Here is a 20,776-nt window from a genome sequence, read left to right as displayed (position 1 = left end):
GATGATATGATATATGCTAATCATATATAAACTAACACTCTATAGTTTAATCTCATCTTTTTCACTGGTCAAGTTGAGTTTGAATGTTCTTCGTCACGCATTGAAATTCAGCTTAATAAAAATTGCATAATGACAAAAGACGTAAATAGGAAAACAAAATTATGTTGTGAAAGCCCGGGAGCTTCATATTAGAATCTCGTGGGCAGCGGGATGCTCATGACTGACATAGATCTTTGCTATTATGTATATAAATAAGTTAATACGCATGCAGACTATTCTTGTCACTGAATTTTAAAAGATTCCTTTAAATTAAATTGAAAGTGGGGAATTTGATCTTTTCTTTAATTTTAATAAAAATGATAACCTTTTTATGATCTGAATTTTTATGTTAATTTTTAAACATTTTTAAAGTATAATTTTATACTTATCTATCATTTAGTTATATTTGTTACATAAATTTTAGATTATATTTATTTCTTTATCAGATTTTGAACGATTAATCGTAGCAGAAATATAATGCAATTATGCTCGAAAATGATGACTTTTTCACTAGCAATGAGTTATGTACAGTACTTATTATATATTACACGATATTTAGATACATTATCAATATGATTTGTTTTTCCTTTATACAGTTTATTCAATAACTAATTTCGTATATAAAAATAATAAATATACCTCATAATAATAATAATAATAATAATAAATAAATAAATATACCTCAGTTGTCATTCTAAATATTGCTTTATAAATATGATAAAATACAAAATCTCAAAGTTCAAGGTCATAAGTATTTTTTATTTGTCTTTCTTTATCAGCCACAGATAATCTTAACAATTTAATGATTAGTGATATACTAAAAGCGATCACAATTGATTAAAATTAATCTTATTTTGTAAGTTACAATAGAATATTTAAATAATAATATTTTATTTAAAATTTATAATAATTGTTTACTTTCATTCTATAAAATCAATTGATTTATACACATAAATTTTAAATACTACACGTTAAGTTACTGAAAACAAAGTTACCAAATGATCTTCAATTATCGATAAATTTAATATTTTTATGTAATTTATTCTTGTTCATTCAATGACGTAATTCAATATTTTCCTGAAATCAGACGTCATTTAACAGGATGTAATTCATTAATGCTATTATTTTTTTAATACCCAATAAAATGTTTGGCCTATCATAACTTACTTATGATTATAATATTTAAATTTTGTTTACATATTATGATTTTCATTATTATTTATTAATTTTTTATTTGATCTTTTATATATTAGCAAGATTATCATTTATATGAAATGTTAATAACAATATTTAAATTTAGTCAGTTTTAATGAATATATAAAATTAACTTAATTTTCTTAATTTTTATATAAATCATAGTGAATAAATTAAATGATAGTTATAATTAAATATTAATTTATTTCATAAAAAGACATTTGTGACAATATTGTTGTATAGATAAGGACATGTACTTACATGATGAATAACAGCAAGAAACTTGCAATAATTGTAATAAATGTGAAAGGAGTAACATGACGTAACTCCATGGCAAAAGCAGGCTTACAACAGTCAACTAGAAATACAGTTACCTACTGGATGATTTTTATATAGGAGAGGATGCTAACTCTGCCATCTATGAAAAATAACAATTACTAAACATCAAGTGTTGCTACAGTATTGTACAGCAAATGTACTGTACAAATATACATCGTTTCATTTCGTTTTATATATTAAGAATTAAATTGTATTTATTATTGTTTGTGTTAGACGAGTTAATGATTGAAATAATATGCGTAAGAATTCTGGTAAATATTCATATAATATTTTATTCGTTATGTAAATAAAAATTTCAATATAAAATACACGAAAAACTTCTAGAAATCCATTTGTTAAAATTGAGAAACATTGTTAGAAAAATCATTTTGTCCTCTACTCCTGTCCCAATCGGAAGTGATTAAAATTAATTAATCTGTAATTTAATTTCGTATTCATAAAAATGAGAAAAGAAAGTAACAACGTATAGGAATTACAATAATGACTGATAAGATACCTTTTTTTTTTATTTTTCCAGTTCTAATTCTTCAGTTAGAACAGTTCAATACAGTCACAAAATTAGTACAAAAGACTCGCGCATATTATTCTAAAAAAATATTTAAACTGAAAATTATATAAAGAAAACTAAGAATAAATGATATTCAGATCACCATATATAAATTGTCATTTTTAATATAAAAAATGAAATATTCGTAAAAATATTCAAAATCTTTTCCTCTCTTCATAGTACAGTATATATATAATCATAATGCAAAGAATATTATTGCCAGCATTTCTTCTGGAATTTACAAAACATTTAATACGGTATTTATATAATATAAATCATTTATTATTTTATTATATACAGTGGTGCCTCATATAACGTACTTAATCCGTTCCAGGTGCACGTCCGTTAAGTGAAACGTCCGTTATACGAAACGCATTTTCCCATAGAAATACATGTTAAAACATCTAATTCGTTCCGCAGCATAAAATAACCGTACTGTATAATAAAAAACATGAACATGGGGTGCGTTCTTTTATTCCTCCGCGTAACTCCGCGCGAGCGACATCCGTTTAAAAATTCCTGCAGAATGCATTCCTAAATTCCGGTGGGAGTGCGCACCGTCGAACGGCAAAAACGGCCGCTTATAGCAGTAGTTTACGGTGGAAAGCAACATGGCGTCCTCCATGGCTCAGATAGTTTCGTTTCCGGGTCCATTATGTGGTTTTATGAATGAAAATTTAGAAATTGTGGAAGCGCGAGTTAGCGCACGCGGTGATGTGTCTTTACGAATTTTTTTCGAATGGTAGCCGGCATTCAAATTTTTTTCTGGCTATTTTGAATGTTCTTTCAACAAATAATCCATTTTATGGTTAAATTTTACAATTGGGACCCTTCTTTTGCCTTTAAAAGCTCGTAGTTTAGAATTATAGATTCCTCCATCACGATACTATCGATATTGCGGGCGCTGCCATCTTGTTTTCTTTCACCGTCGTTCCTAAATGCCTACAAACAGCAGCGCACTCCCGTAGTAGCGGAGACGCAGAGCGAACGCTATTAAAGAAAGCACCCATGCAGCAGTCACCAATTATGCCGGAAAGTCCGTTGTTCGCAGCCAGTCCGTTGCTCGAGTCACGTAACGGCCAAACAGAAAGTCCGTTGTTCGCAGCGTCCGTTATTCGAGGCGTACGTTATAACAGGCACCACTGTATTTATATTTATTAATTGTACAGAGCGGTTATAATTAAAGTTGCCCTACTCAGACCTGTATAGAGCCCGTTCTCGTGGAATATTTTGAGAAACTTAGTATATATGTTATATGGACCACGGGGAAAAGAAAAATGCAAAAAAATTATTTAGTTCGAATTTTTACCACTAGGTGATAAAATAGCGCATGAAGAACAAGAAACACAAAATGGAGACAGGCTAAAGGTTTTTATTCACAAGATTTTGTAAAAAGTTTTGAACACGTGATTGATGCAAATGGATTGCACGTTCAACAAATCTTGTGAATAAAAACCTTTTGCGTGTTTCCATTTTGTTTCTTGTTCTTCATGCGCTATTTTATCACCTAGTGGTAAAAATTCGAACTAAATATTTTTTTTTGCATTTTACTTTTCTCCATGATCCATATAACATATATACCAAGTTTCATCAAAATACGTCCACGAGAACGGGCTCTAGATAGGTCTGAGTAGGGCAACTTTAATTATAACCACCCTGTACAATTAATAAATATAAATATATAATAAAATAATAAAATATATATATTATATATATACCGTATTAATTATTCTGTATATATAATATTTTAACGTGTAAAAAGTATAGAGATGACACGCATTATTAGTATTATAAATATCTATAATTATGAATATTTTCTTTCTCCATAACGTTAAATGTTAACTTCACAATTCATCGACTCCTTCATGAATCTTTCCTGAAATAAACTTTGCCTCGACGAAGAATACAACATTTTACCAGAAAAGCTCTGTGTTGATGAAATCAAACAATTTTATTTAGAATTCTATGTTCTGATATTTATAATTTACGAAAATAAAAACTTTGATTTATTGTGATTAATTAACTGTGATTTTTTTAAGTTAGGATTTATTTCTGAAAAATTACTTCGAATACCATGTAAAAGTGGATTTTTTTAAACAGATCATGGGATAAAGGAGCAGCGTCGATGATATTTTTGGAACAGTAGTTTGCATAAGAGAACACTATTTTAATTTAAGCAAGATTTAGAAGCCTTTAATTTTACCAACAACAGGACTGTTTACCTTATAGTAGTTTTAGAGATTTGGTGAAATCTTCTATCGGTCAGTTTTGTAATAAATGGGCAAACAAAGATTACTTAGAGTCATAATGAACAGGTTTTATTTGACACATGAGAAATAATTGAAATTTAGAAAAAATAGTCGTAAATATAGAGTGAGCAAAAAGTCTGTAAAAACGTTAAGCATTTATAAAAAATGGAAGAAATATCAGAATGAAATGGTTTGTGTTGTAAGTATTGCCAGTATGGGAAATTTTTATTGATGAAAAAAGTCGTTCCAAAAATCACTGATAGGTGGCATACAAAAGACAACAATAGACATACAAACGATAATGAAAACACCTTTCGATATGATTTTTTATTGCAGAGATACTTAAAAGTTCTGAGTATTTCAATCACGTCCTTTCACATTGTTGAAATTGAAAAATGTTATTCCCGTCAGGTAACATTTATGTATCCGGTTATGCTGCAGACTGCAGTTTCAGGCATTATTACTTAGCTAAATTGTCTTATATGCTGTGGTGGAGACCATCCAACACTTGCTTGTCTAATGAAAGCATTGAAGTCATTTTCATTGCCGTTTACATTTCTTTTGTGTGTCAGCTTTATCTATCGGTGGTTTTGGAACAAATTTTTCACTCTCAACAAAATTGTTTGGACAATATTTATCATACAAACCCTCATTTTGATAATTCTTCCATTTTTTATGACTGTTTAAAGCCTTTATCGCTTTCTTCACCCACCTGTATATGATATAAAAGCCCACTATTATTTTGCCGATTCTATTCTTTTCCAAGAAATTACTAAGCAATAACCTAGTGAAATTGGTCAAAATAATAGTCCAGACATGAGGGGCTACAATGGGTTACCTTATTTTATTTGAATAAACAGCGCAGACGACTTGCGCAGTATGTCCACATTTCGAGAGGACCAGGGAAGGAGTGATTAATGTTCAGAATTCAGCGGTCACACGACCTTACTTTAAGGCAATACTGTACTTATTTGTTTCTATATTGTACAGTACGTCCCATAAGAGAGCATTCAAACTTTTGGAGCAAGGATGTTCAATCTTTTCAGTAACCTCCTACTATAATTATGTGAAGAAATGAAATAAATATGGCAAGGAGATATGCAAGTACTGCCATTTGCAGATTGTTCGATAAAAGAATAAAATAGATGATAGAAGAATGGAAAATAATAAGTAATTACAGGTAACCCCCGTATAACACGATACTTCTATAGCACGAATTCACTCTGACACTGTTCGAGAATTGGGTAAAACCCTCGTACAACATGAAATGTAATAAATTTTCACCAGTGGTGTGCCATGATATTTGATGATAGGGAAGCTGTGTTTCTGTAAGAAGCCGACTTCCAGGAGCAATCAGTTAATTGCGCGTCTGTGATTGCCTAGAGTCGATTTGTGGTGGCGGAAGAGACGTATCTGACAAAAACCGACAAAAAAAACAAAATAAACATATACTTATACATATATATATAGAAAGACGACAAGTATCTGATAAAAACCGTTCATTTGAACATGAAATAAACATACAATACACTATGTACAAAATAGTTTCCTTTAGGACAATCAGCCGTTCGGACATCCTGGGCGTCGATGTGGTTCTTCGATGATCGATCAAAGATGGTCCTAGGACAGTGGCGTTGACAAGTCTGTAGGGCATGGGGAGACTTCCTCTGTTGGCGTCGGGGACACGGTCTAAATCCGAAGTGACACGGTTACAGGTTGGCACAATAGACGAGAAATTGTTTTTTTTTCTGCGCGTCGACACACGACGTTTTGGTTATTCGGAACGGTCAGAGATTATATCAATCTCCGTTCTTTCTTTCGTCCATTTGATTGGTCATTCTCCCTCAATCACATTTCCCGAGTGGTCGGTCCCTGGTTACTAAACGTAACGAAACTCTTACCTGGAGCGGGAGAAAAGTCAAAATCGAAGACGAATTCGATCTTCCACCGATCATAGGACGACTTCCTCCCGCGATTTATGGTTTCTGCCCGGCAGTTTGATATGAACAATGGGTGTCCGACTACACACGACTTTTACCTATGTTTTTTTAAACTAATAAATTTTTCTCTAAATTAACCGTTTTTTCGCGTCTTTCGTGACGGGTCAGACCACAAGTTTTAAACAAATACTGGAAATGACAAAAATAAACAATTTATGTATTTTAGTTCTAAAATACAAATAATACATACATAATACAAATTGATACGATACAAACAATGATAGAAAAACTTGTTTTTTTTTAATTTTTTATAAACTAATTCTATTCGGCGATTTTTTCCGCAAAGACGTTAATTACTTTATCGTAAAAGTCGCTGGTCGTCGACTCCATCGACGTATTTAAAAGCTTTTTTTCTATCGAAAGCAACGCTAGCGACGACAATTTTTCCTCCTACCGAGTGTTCCTGGCCAATGTACCAATTCGCTTCGTAGTCGAAAAAACTGCGCTCAACAGACCCACCGGTAGATTGTACCGTAAAAATTAATGATATTAAATCATATAATTCTTTTAGTACGTCTTTGTTCGGATCGACATTAATTATAATATGTTTTGTGTTTAAGAGTTACTTGTCAATATAGTCCGGACACGAATATAAATATTGCGATTCGTTACGTAATTTAGATAAATCAAAAAATTTCTCATAAAATTTATTTAATTTAAAGAATTAAAAGACGCTTGGAAAAATTGTGTTTCGTAATATTAAAATTATTAACATCTAAAAGTGATAAAAATTCTAAAGATTTTGTTTGAAAATCTGTCAATATAATTATAGTATAATTAAAAGAAAATTATAATTAAATATAACTTTGCAAAAAAACGTACATAAAAATAACATTGAATACTCTTTACTTTTTAAATCTTAAACAATTCACTTAGTCAGATAGCTCCCTACCCAGTGGCTAATGGTCGTTGGAAACGTTTCACGTGTGTAGTTTCCACAAGCTAAACCTACTGAGTTGGTGCTCTGTAAAGCGCCAATGCCCTCTCGCTGCTTTACACCATTCAGTTATTCTCGCTGTGGAACAACATTCCTCCCGCCAATGATATTCAAATATACAATAGCAATCTTATCGTTTTTTTACATGTAGTATAGAAATTTGTAATAAGATACATAATGCGGTTATAATAAAATATTTATTTTAATTAATTCAAAGTACGTTAAAATATTTAAATTTATATTTTAGAAAATACAAGGTGTGTCTGAAAAGTTCAGTGAATGGTCTCATAAAATAAAGGAAACAAGAGATACAAACAAAATACTTTTACTGGCATTCAAAGTAATTGCCATTAGCGACAACACACATTTGACATCTGTTGTACAGCTGCTGGAAGCTGTGAGCAAACACTTCTTTCGGTATTGCACGAAACACCGTTGTCACACGTTGTTGGATCTGCGCAATGTTGGAAAAGCGTAGGCCTTTCAGGCGGGGAACAAGAAGAAATCTGCAGGTGCCAGATCTGGAGAATATGGAGATTGTTGAAGAACTGTCACCTGGTGTGTAGCGAGAAAGTGCCGTAATGCTCACGCGTTGCTCCACTTTGCAGTGACACTCCTTCTCATACTGTCTGCGTTGCATTGTTTGCTGCGAGCACTTCTGTTTAACTGTCGTGATTTCGACGCTAGGGGGCACTAGTTGGTAAGTCTCTCACTACGTCTGCATCAGCGTTGCCAGATTTGGCTACTTTGCGCCAAATTGGGCTACTTATTTTTCAGTTTGGCGTTAAAAAAAGCATTTGGCGCACTGGCTACTTTTTGGGCTACAAAAATTTGACTTGGCTACATTTTGGGCTGGTTACACAAATTATTTCATCCTTTGTTTTGCGCCTAGAACGGTAATACTTGTGTCCTGTCTACTCGTTTTGTTTTTATACATAGTATAATTTATATAAGTTTTATAATTTATTTATTATTGGTATTAAAATGGGTAAATGGACAAAGTATTCTCGGTCCTTTCGGAAAGAATGGCTTCAAGATAAAAATCTTAAAGGTAAGCGAGAAATTTTTCTCATTAAGTTGCATTTTTAAATATTTTGGCAAATGGCGTAATTTTAAATTGATTTAATTAAATTTAAACTTTAAGAAAAGATAGCTCCAGTAAGTATTCGCTCATGACAGGAGAATTTTTAGTTTATAATAGCTTGTTTTTTAAAGAAAATTTAATATAAATTCCAGTTAAATGATATCCTAGAAAGAAAGAAATAAGAAAAAAAAATTGCATCTGTAAACAGAAATGACTAATGGAAAGTGCTATACTATACGGAATGGTACCAAACATGGTTACTAGGGCCTAATTTTTATAAATTTTAATTGTTTTTGATAAAATTAGTAACAAACAACGTTACGCTAATTGTAACTGTTTGCCAACGTCAGCTTCTTGTAAATGTCTTATATATATAATAAATTAGTGATTTCTTTACAAGAAGCTATTGAAATTGACTGGTGTGGTCTCGTTAACAGACAAGTACTAAAATAAAACTGAGATAATTAAAATATAAAACAATATACACTAAAATATAGTAAACAAAACAGAAAGTTTTTTCATCTCTGAAATTACATGCATATTTACATGTAATGATATATAAACGTTCGAAGTATGAACCATCAACGAGGTTGAGGCCGAAGTTTTAAACGCGAAAACGTGTACGTCCAACGTTCAGCGCCGCTTTCCTGTAAGCCAAGAAGTTTGACAATCGTGTTACGGAACAGAATGGGGTTGCAACTTTTACGTGCACTCCTTCACATTCGATTTTATTTATTTTCCAGAAACATACGTGTAAGTGAATGCCTGATGAATTAATAAAAAGTATTAATAGTTCTATGTACGAATTAGGTATACAGTCAAACCTGTTTTTGGTCGGTATTTTTTTTGTGCGGTATATGAAAATTTCAATCAAATTGGAACATAATTGACTTCTGTAAAATTTTTAAAAACTCTATTGGATGTTTTCTATGACAGCAGATTTTTTCATTTTTTATCCATTAAAATTTGTTTCTCATACGATCTTTTCGGTCCCCTCGTATTTTAGCATAAAAATCATAAATATTGTGTTATATTTGAACAGATGCGGTAAGTTAGCTGTACTAATTAAATAAAAATTATTTTATTTGATAAATTTTATCAAATAAAATAATTTTTTAACGATTATTTTTAACTTTTTAATGTTAGATTCGTATTTAAGTGAAAATAATTAATTAATATAAAAAGTAAAATTCTTAGAGGATTTTTCCCCCATTAGGGATTGCAGAAAAAGGCCCAAGGAGTTAAAAAAGCAATTCCTAGTTATTTCCTACGGTTTTGAGTTATTTTCTATGCGAGACTTTTTTTATGCGGTCCCTATTTACCGCACAAAAACAGGTTTGTCTATTATAAATTATAACAATAAATATGCAGGATATAAAAATATAACCTGTATATTTATTGTTATAATTTATAGTTTGAGAGTTCTCTGTAGTTACATATCGCACTGTACATTGTAAGTTTTACAATAATAGATAATTGAAATATAGGCTACTAAATGTGTTGCATTTATTCCGTTAGTTCTTAAGCCTGAATGAATACTTAATAAGTATAGACTACTTACAAACCGATGTTAGTGCTTTAAATTTTAAAGACTGCACTTATTAAATCTAATACTTTCTACGTGTTGACTGTGGCATTTGGCTCAAGATCAGGGTTGTTCCAAGCCTTTCTATAAAAGGTAGAGTACTAAAAAGTTTTCTTTAAAAAGTCGACCAGTAATGTGCGATAGTATTTTTTTAAAAATCAATATTAAGACAACTGTAGTGTTTGTACCAGAGCCCCTTTAGCCGCCACTCGAAAACATCGAGTGACGTTCCACTTCCCAAGACGAGGACCTAGGGGTTGGATTTCGGTAAGCAGTGTTGGTGTTATGTGACGGTGTCGTTTACTGTAACGAAGCGTGATATGTATATGATTGGATGCGACGAAAAACTAAATAATGGTTCAATTGTGAATGTTACGGCGAGGGGTGTTTGTAAGGATGTGTTGTAATGAAACCGTCGAAATCGTTTAAATAACGAAATTCACGCTTCTTCATCCTCCGCATAGTGCAGTCGTGCACCGAAGACCTCAGTAATGTTCAAAATAACCACTCAGTCGGTTGAATAACACAAAGTTTATATTTACAACTCAAATGTACAAAAGAATACAAAATAGCATTACAATTGATTATGCACAAACACTAATCCAACAACAACCGACTATTCCCGTACAAATTCGTCGAAAGAACTCCTTACGATCAAACAGACTTGTAATTAATTAACAAAACCTCCGAGTCAGGAACGAGTTCGTACTAAACCACGTAACTTCCAACGCGAGAGACAGTCATAACTTCGATGACCCCGATCCTGATCCGATCCGATCCGATCCCCCGATACGAGCTCCTGTTCCCGCCGAAACTTGCTGCTTATATAGCGATCGGCGTTTAAATCCTCCGCCAATCAAATTCGAATGTTTCCACAACGTCCGGCCAACGGTCATTTTCTGTCGGCCAATCGTCCGTCTGTCGACGATTTGAAACTTAACGGCTCTTTCCAACGGACGCTTCCAACGGCCGTTTCTAACGGTTTTTCCGTTACGAAAGTTCGTTATATTAAAACAGGGCGGAAATCGCTCGCCTAGGCGATTCCAAACCCTACAACCTCGATGTCTTTCTATTTTTTTTCCGCTCCTCTGCCAACACTAGCGTTACGTCGTCGGTCCTTTTTCTTAGATCGTCGTCTAGCTTGTCCATCAATTTGTTTCTGGATTCTAAAATTCGTTATGAATGATAAACTAATACCCACCTGGCGCCGAGGACAGCTTATCGCGGTCCAAACTGGGTCAGATGGAGCGTGTAATTTGTGGTATACCTGGCGTTATCTTGTAATAAAAAATATCGTAACTATATTACGATATTTTTTATTACAGGATTTTTAATTAACTATATTAATTAAAAATCCTCACATTCGAGCTCCCGGGTTGCACGTCAAACGAAAGCGTGCTCGCTTCCGTTTAACGTGCAACCCGGGCACTCGAAATTCTAAACAATAAATGGCGAAATAAACGGTTTTACAATACAATGATTGTTTCTGTAATAATAGCATCGAAACAATTATTACATTTTCAAGTCAACTATATGATTTATTAATTCTGTTTTTCTATTTAGTATTTGAATATTAGTTTGTCTTCCTACAGTTTCAAATACCTGTCGGCAACTTATATAACATAATGTTTGGTGTGGAAAGCCAGATGAAAGGTGAAAGGAGAGAAAAGAAAGACCGCCGATATGGTTGAGTCTGAGGAGGGTATTAATAATAAGGATGGGTAAAATAAAGCATAAGTGTGCACTCTTGTATTATTTCAAATTTCAGAAAGAAACTTTTACCGCATTTACATATTTATTTATATTGTGTTATCATTATTTTTACATATAAGAAATATGAATTTGAAATCTTAATAAATAAATATAAAATGTACTCTAAAGCGTATCGAATCACTTTTTGATATTTTAAAATACGACACCGACAAAGGCGATTTTGAAAGTCATCGATGAACTTTTCATTTCATTTTCGGTATCTGGAAATTAGGTTCCAGTCTAAAAAGTCTTGTAATTTATACTTATTAATTTAACGTTTTACTACTTTAGTAGGCGTTCAAGTAAATACTGTATTTTCTATTTGTTATCTAATAAAATTTTACCCCTGTCAACAAAAGAACCTACTGTGCAAACTGCTTTTTATTCCGATAATTTTTCTATTTTCTATTAAAAAGATTTTACAAACTTTTTGTTCTTCCCGTACTGCACTTTTCTTTGATGATTAAACCCCCAGTTAAAAAGCAAGGGAAAGAGCAATGTAAAAGCAAACCAGTGGCTGAGTGGGTAAAGCATTACCGCTAAACAGATGCCTAATACATCCCTGGACCTCATGCCATGTGGTATTTCTTTCTGTCGGGGTATGTAAAGGACAGGGTTTATGGCGCACTGTCTTCGGAAGAGCGCCGGAATTGCATTAATATCGATAATACGACATACGTACATGCAGAATCAATAAGTTAAGTCAAAATAATCTATTGACTAATGCAGGCATTACTACTTTGACCGTAAACAGCTGAATGTATGTATATATTATATATTATTTAAATATATACTTATAAATAATTTATAATTTATCAAATTTCTGTTTATTAAAATATATATAGTGTTACATTTAACATACAAAATTCATACAAGATAAATTCATATATTGCAAAAATACTATTATTGCTCAACAACAATCAAATGAACGAAATGTTGAAACAAAAGTAATGAACACGAAGTACTAAACTTTAAAATTAACACATTGAAAAATCGCTGGTAAGATTCATCGTCATCAGAATCTTTTTCACTAGAATGTTATTGTATGGTTGAAGCAGATGATGGTGTCCGAGTTTAACATTTATCGTTGTTACTTTTAAGTAGCTTCTTTGCTAATAAGTGCTTCAAAGAATCGATAAGAACTCAACTTTGTAGTTTAGTTTTCATTAAACTTAATTGCAAAAAAAAAATAAATAAATAAATAAGTTCAACTGCTGCACTTGATTGAGGAAGCAATAAACTCTAAAAAACTCTATTTATTGCCAAAGTAAAGTTAAAAAATATAGAAATATAGAATAAAAATGAATGTTTTCAAAGGAAAGGTATTAGGATTTCATGAATGGTACTAGGAAAATAGTGTTGGGTATCTTGGTACTGGGACAAGTAAAAAGGTACTAGATTAGTACAAAAGTACTGTACTAGGTAAAATAACACCTTATAAAAAGTAGCTCAAAAGTAGCCAACTGCTCAGGCAGTTGGCTACTTTTGGGCTACTTTTTAAAAATTATTTGGCTACAAAGGCAAAAAACATCTGGCAACGCTGGTCTGCATGAGCGTAACATCCTAACCAGCACGGTTATTCAACTATGGGACCATTCACCAAACTTTTCAAACGCACCTTGTACAAGGGAGGGTCATTGGAAGGTGGAAGCGGCGCTTCCACCGCTTCCAATGACAGCATGCCACTGATTTTCACATACTTAAGTACTAATAGTTCACCTTCTGTCGATACACGTGGTCCTTCTCGAAACTTATTTCAGTATTGCCAGATCTCAACGCTTCTGCTCTTGGTGTTGCCAGATGTTTTTCCCTTTTTCCATACTTGCTTTATTCTTCACAAGTGCTTAGCACCATATAAGGAAATTTATAAAGATCTTTTAACTAAAAGCAAGCATTCTAAAATAACATATTTTTTGCAAAAGGTAAAGCATGGATCTGAAGATGATGCAGAAAAATGCTGAGAGGATAAGGATATCTTGACAGAAAGAAAAAGCCCTCGGTAAATAGTGCTTAGTGATGACGATGAAAACATTGTTTAATTTATATTAATATGTATCACTTAAGATAAATATCTTTATTAAAATTTTCTTAGATATGAAAATATAATAGCATGTTTTTTAATTTTTGGAACCTAACCCCCCCTTTTCGTACTAGTTCTTTGTTTCATATAACACAGATTCGCATAACACGGCAATTTTTTGGAACGTAACTCCCGTGTTATACGGGGATTGTATATCAAAATTGCGTGATAATGAATTTCAACGTTTTCAAGTATATTAAAATTTAAATAGAGCTTTTAGGATATGATAAAGTGAAGAGAATCGAATATCATGAACAATTCGGATTGATATTAATACTTCCGACAGGGAGCATGACGCAGCAATCTTGAGGGTGTTCTCCTAAGCAGACTCGATTGTATATTTAATATTAGAACATTATAGCTTAAAAATAATAAAGAAAAAAGGAAAAGTTTGCTCGTAAATACTTCAAAATTTTTATTGTTTTAAAATTAAATTTGAATGATTAAGTTATAGATATTAAATTTGGTAGAAAATATCTCCAGACGTTAAAAAAAAACAAAGACAATTGAACAAGAGAATACCATTTAATGAAAAATCATAATTTTTATTAAAAACAACATGTTGTTACTTGCTTCTAAGTAAATCGTACAAAATAAAAGTCAGCATTTATTTAAAATAACATCCAGCTCACAAATTATATAGTTTATATATCATATAAAAATTATATAGTTTAATAGTACATTTGTGCAAATTATACAAAGTACACAAATTATATAGAACAATTGTTTCGAAAAGATGTCTAATCAGCTGATAAATATAATTCGCTTAAACGACTTGATTTAATAAAAATTCAAATGCATTATTTAATTCTTTTATACTAATTATATTTTAAAACATTTAGTTTAAGTATTAAAGTTAAAGTCTTCATAATGCATTCATTAAATTTTGACATATCTTATTTCTGATATTGAATTATAATTATACCATATTATACCATGGTATATTATCATCATTCCAAAGTCAATATAAATCTGATAATTTTCTAATAGTAAATCATTTACATTTAGAGTAATTATGAAAAAAAATTTAATGAAAATAAAAAATGTTGAAATATCTTTGCTCTCAGGAAAATAAAACAAAAATTAACTTTAGGTTTGGCATTAATTAATTATGAATTTTATACCAATGTTACTTTTTAAAATTACTTTTATTAGACATTGTATAAAACATTAAATTAATTAATTATCACATTATTATCAGACATTATTAGTTTATTTTCTTTTTTCTAATTTAACCATAATTTTCTTTGGCTGAAGTAAACTTTGACCCTTATAATACTCTAAAGGCAACTAGAAAGATAATAAAATAAAACCATTAAATTTTTCGATTTATGGTCAAAAAATTATTTTAATAGTTTCCAAAGTTCTATTTGGAGTTTTGTTAATCTAGAATATATTTACGTACAATAGCATTACATTTTGTACACAGTGAAGCGTCGGAAATTGGGATTAGTTGGTGTCAGATCCCATCCCTGATTTTCAAATGTGCTGAACATGTAAGTTAGAATTTTAAGTAATATTACAGCATAAAGTACTGTAATTCAATTTTAGGCCTAACTTCAAGCCAGTATTTCACTAGAAATGTAGGAATGCTTAAAAATTTGAAATATAATATACAGAATCACTATATTTAAAGAAAAATACACTAATTATAAAATTATAATTAGTGTATTTTTATTAATTAATAATTATAAAATTATACACTAATTTCAAAATTAAAAAATTTTTAATTCTGAATGAGTGTAGGAACAGCAACAAAGCAAGGCCGAAAAACATCAATAATTAAATTACCATTAAAAATGTTAATATGCATTTTTCTACTGAAAATCCAGATTTTAAAGTCCGTATTTTCGAGGTTTCACTGTAACCTGAATTGTTTCTGAACACAAAGCTATGATAAAAAATAAATCCATTATTATCTACTAGCAGGTAGGCCCGGCGTTGCTCGGGCAAAAGTAACGGTAGCGAAGATTAAGATTATTACTTTATAGTTAACCTTACCCGTTTTCACAGAATGCAAGAATTGGGTCCCCCTGTTTCTAGACTAATTAGAAAATTGTTAGATGGGTCTAAAAATATGCTCAATTTCCCGCAAAAACGAAAAAAATTGCATCTGCGTCTTGCACTTCGTTTTTTCTTAACAATTTCATTGTTACGTAACACTTCCATTGTTACTTAACACTTCCATTTTTGATGGAATTTAATTCTGTCCCTCTCCCCCATGGGGAGGAATTTCGAAAAATTTCTTTTTAGTGCGTGTCCTCGTGACGTACCCTAACTGTGTACCAAATTTCAACTTTCAACTCCTTACTGTTTGGGCTCTGCCCTGATTATTATTATTATTATCATGTTCGGTTAAGTGAGATATACTCGGTTAACACCGGTGGCTGTGTACCATGCCGGACCGAAGTCAAGGCATAGTAACCAAAACAGAAATTAAAGAAGTGTATCAGTGTGTGTGTCTGTATTCAGGAATTTTCTCACAATACTGTTGTGTGAATCTACGGCGTAGTTGTTGTCTGTATGCTGTCATGTTTGTTTCGAGTTTTGTGATGGTGTAGTAAGTACGGATGATAAACTCGTTCATTTCTACTGTCCCTTTCATCCGTTGTCGTGGTTTTCCAGCCTTTGTGGTCTGTGGATGCATTGCCACAGAAACACCAAGGCTGGGTTGGTTCCTCACATCTGCTGAGGGCATTGCAGTAGCCATGCTTGGGCCGGTGCTGCTTTCGAAACCAGTAACCAAGGGAGACTGTAACCTATTTTCCGAACGTGAGCCTCTGCCTAACCCACGAACGCGGACCTTGTTAACCTGGGCGAATTCCGAGCCGGTATCACACTTTGATCTGGTTATTACCATAATAAATATCTCCACAGAATGTGGGTGTGTGGTCACTCTTAGCTTCATTTCTCCCTATAGACCTTACTGACATGGGTGTCCCTACTAGGAGCTTATGCTCCAGCTTGCATTGCCCTATGAATCAGTAAAATTACTGGGCTTTCCTACCACGACCAGGTGGTGACCACGGGAGAGTTATTATCATTATTATTATCAACTCGTCTCGATTATATATATAGATAGATTGCACAAATGTATTATTAAAATAATAATTAATATTTATTAATTCATTAATAGTAAAAGCAAATATGATAGTTGCTTTTACTGTTCCGGATCATCATAATGCCCAGATATTAATATTTTATTTACCATTCATTGAATTATTGAGTATTAATTTATATTTTAATAGTATATTTGTGAAATAGATAATAATGGATTTATTTTTAATTAATGGGTTTATTTTTAGAATTTAATATATTGTCAAAGTAAATATATTAAACAGTTTTAAGTTAAATATTTTTAAACAGTACTTTAACAACCATAGTGTTTTCGAAAACGTCATACTATTATCGATAGTTTAATTTCATGAACTAACATCATTACGACCATTCAATTCCACTTTAATGGAGAAAAAAATAAAGACATAAAAGCTTTGGTGAATATATCATCTGATAAATATTATTTTGTAGAGATTTCACATATAATAGAGGATAGTATATTAGAGATATTGCTGCTAAAGGTTAAGGGGGTAGGAGATGGAGGGAACACTTTTCATATCTTGAGTGTGGTCAGATATAATGATTATATTGGTTATTAGACTTCACATTTTCCCACTTTTATAAAAGTCATCTCCACTCTTAAAATGAAGCTTTTTGTCATTTTATTGTATTTAATAGTATAAACAGTTATTTTAACAAAAAAATCATAACAGATGGCGCCACACAAATTTTACATTTTTCTACCGGGAAAGTTATGCAACTCGTTGCTGGAGTTTTATATATGTATCAGTCGTGGCACTTTTCAAATTGATACTTTTGACTAGTGAAAACAAATCATCTTTCAAGAGTCAAAAGTTTCAATAATTCATGAAAGAATAAAAATATAACGGTAGAAGTTTATTAACTGTTATAAAATTACAGTGTAAAACATATTTGTTTATTGCATGGTAATTGACATTTTAGATGAATTTTTCTGCTAAAGACACTGCATCACTATAAATGAATTGCAGAATTTATCTCTCTATATAATAAAAAAGAATCTTAATTTCAATTCATTGTGCATATTATCAGTTTTGTTACTCTATCAGTTTTTTGCACATTCATATTTCAAATAACTAAAATAGTTTAAAGCACAAGGAAGCAATTTATAAAATAATAACGTAATCTAGGTAGCACTACATAAACAGCACATCCCTATTTCCTCCTGCCTTTTATTCAGCATCTGCGTGTGTTCTTTTTGTTTTGCCGAAATAAGAAACATAATTTAACACATGCTATTTTATCTTTGCAGCTTTACCATTCCAAAGGGTTAGCGAAAAATTTTTCCCATGGAAAAGATGAAATTTATATACCCGTGGAAATTACAAATTCATTCACATATTAGTATTCCATGTTATCCCCAATTGATTATAAATATGTTGGAATCGGCCGGTAACCTTAATCGCGATCTGTTTGCTGGCCGTTTCTGATTTATTATATAAATGTCATAGCTTAAGAAATGTCTGATCATTATTGCAAAAATAGTCTATATATAAGAAGTATTTGACAAATACATAAAACAGATAAAATAGTTTATTTATTTCTATTTTAATGTTTTAACTAATATATATGTATTAATATATAGAGTAGCATTGTATTACATATTTTTAATAGTTGAACAAAACAAAATTAAATAAACATATTAATTAGGAAAAATAAATAATATAGTTACTTTTGTTTCCTGTGTAGCTTCCACTCGAAGATCGCGAAAGATGTAGACGAGACACATTTTTACTACCATTAATGCAAATCTCATTCCAAGACAGTTTCTTGGGCCTTCCCCAAATGGAAGATAAGTGAATGGAATAATAGAACTTCGGTTGTCTGACAAGAATCTGAAATACCATTAGGTAAAACTTCATGATAATTCGAAATCAAAAAAACAAATTAACTAATTAACTACACCGAATTTATACGTGGTAAGTAGTACGTTAAAATAGTTTGAAATCTTATTCTGTTCTTGAAGTCATTGTATTTTGAAAAAAACAAACTTTATATATTAGTTATTGATATAAAATGGTGAAGAACTTTTACCAAACTTTTCAAATTAAAGAAACAAATATTTGTGAACGAAAAGAAAATTCGCTTTTTTGTCAGAAAGTATTTTGTAACTATAAAAAAATAATTAATTTGGGATAATTGTTTTGAAAGAATCACTTGATGAAACTTATTTTACCTTATACGATTTAATAAATGTATATACAGCATACTAAATTTAGATTTATTTAGTTTGAATGATAACATCTACATAGAATTTGGGATATTTCCAACACAAAAAATAAAAAAAAATTACATGATATTAAAATGTCAAATATATGATTGATTACGAGCGGATTGCCGACGCGGTTAAGATGTCATTCTATAGCTCTTAGAAATTCGGCAGTTGAAAGTACGGGAAACTTATTTACCGTCTAAAACAGTGGTTAAATCATCAGACGAGATTCTGAAGAACAACTCAAAAGTTGGGCTGTTACACGTCTTCAAGAAATGGCATAATTACAATGAATTCTTCGAGGAAGAAATACTTCGAAACACCACATTCATCATACTTAAGATTTATTTTTTTTCGTACATGATAATCAGTCGAAATTTGAATTGATTGCTATAATTAATTTTTCAGTAAGAAATATCAAAACAAATTTAAATAGCATGCCAATGACTAAACAATATAGAACACTGAGTATAAGAATTTAATGTAATTGAAACTTAGATTTCTCAATCAGATTGTATCAGATTGAGATAAAACATCAAACGTCTGTTACTTTACTTATTCCTATTTTCAACAGATTTATGAAACGTCATAAAAGTGAACATTAAATTAAATTTACAATAACTAAGGACATATTTATATAATTTTTATTATTTTTTCTTACAAATGATATTTATAAATTTAATCCATATTTTGTTGTTAAATAGAAATTAAACTACTTGCCTGTCAGGATCAAACTTTTCCGGATTTGGAAAAAATTCTTTATCATAATGCATTGGATAAACAGGAATTATAATATTCATTCCTTTTAGTATTTTGATACCTAGCTCTGGTAATTCGTATTCTTCATCGCATTCTCTAACTAATCTAAATAAATAATAAAAATAAATTTATTAAAATTATGTTTAAATCAATTATATAAAAACTATATCCTATACTAGCGGTCGCAAACTGATGGTCTGCGAGAAAATTTTGGTGATCCGTGCAGAAATTTGGACATTGGTACAACTCAAGGTTACGCGAAGTATTACGAAATAAATGAAAAATGTTCGGTTACTTTTTCTCACTATTGGGAGTATTTTTATTTAAATCTAAAACCAAACGCGAAATGACTGTCATCAATAAATAATCAACAATAAATAATGTGAGTGCAGTTGTTATCCTTTGTGGAAAAGAGTCGAGAATCCATAAACTTTTTTCAAACAAGCAGCAACAGACTTCATAGTACATTGTTATAATTAAACAAGTGAATTTCATATTAATAAAGTAAAATGAAACTTTTATGAACATTATTCTGTAGATGTTTGTATCGTTTAATTAAAAAAATTGATAACAATGGTCCGCGAGATTCAAAATTGTGAGTTTAATAATCTTTCTGACCTCACAGGCTAGTGGTCTGTGAGGTCAGAAAAGTTTGTGTCCTCTGTTCTATACGTTTCATATTAGTAACTATCTTTTTAAATTATGATGAATTTAATAAAATATTGTTTGTGTTTTTATTTTAGGTAAAACTATCTGAAACACTCGCTTCTCTCGGAAATGACAACTAAAGATATAGCCTAACTCATATAAAAATACACACATATGAAAATGCATATGAGAAAAAGAATATGTTCTTATAAGAAACTTGTAATATATTGATAAAAGATCCAGCCAACAACAATT

General features: G+C 31.1%; 1 protein-coding gene across 1 annotated transcript in view; it reads right to left on the bottom strand.

Moving 5' to 3' along the window:
• LOC136988791 (uncharacterized) overlaps positions 1-20,776 on the bottom strand; it is a 104,244-nt gene that overhangs the window by 18,597 nt on the left and 64,871 nt on the right. Inside the window, exons 26-28 of the mRNA XM_067286753.1 lie at positions 19,835-19,978; positions 18,575-18,737; positions 1,495-1,607 (exon numbers count right to left, since the gene is read on the bottom strand). Coding sequence (XP_067142854.1) covers positions 1,495-1,607; positions 18,575-18,737; positions 19,835-19,978 — 420 coding nt within the window. The remainder of the gene's footprint in view (positions 1-1,494; positions 1,608-18,574; positions 18,738-19,834; positions 19,979-20,776) is intronic.

Source organism: Centruroides vittatus, unplaced genomic scaffold (assembly GCF_030686945.1).
Source record: "Centruroides vittatus isolate TY-2023 unplaced genomic scaffold, ASM3068694v2 scaffold_386, whole genome shotgun sequence".
NCBI lineage: Eukaryota > Metazoa > Arthropoda > Arachnida > Scorpiones > Buthidae > Centruroides > Centruroides vittatus.
The sequence above is the reverse complement of the archived record's forward strand: the minus strand, read 5'-3'. Positions and strand labels throughout refer to the sequence as shown.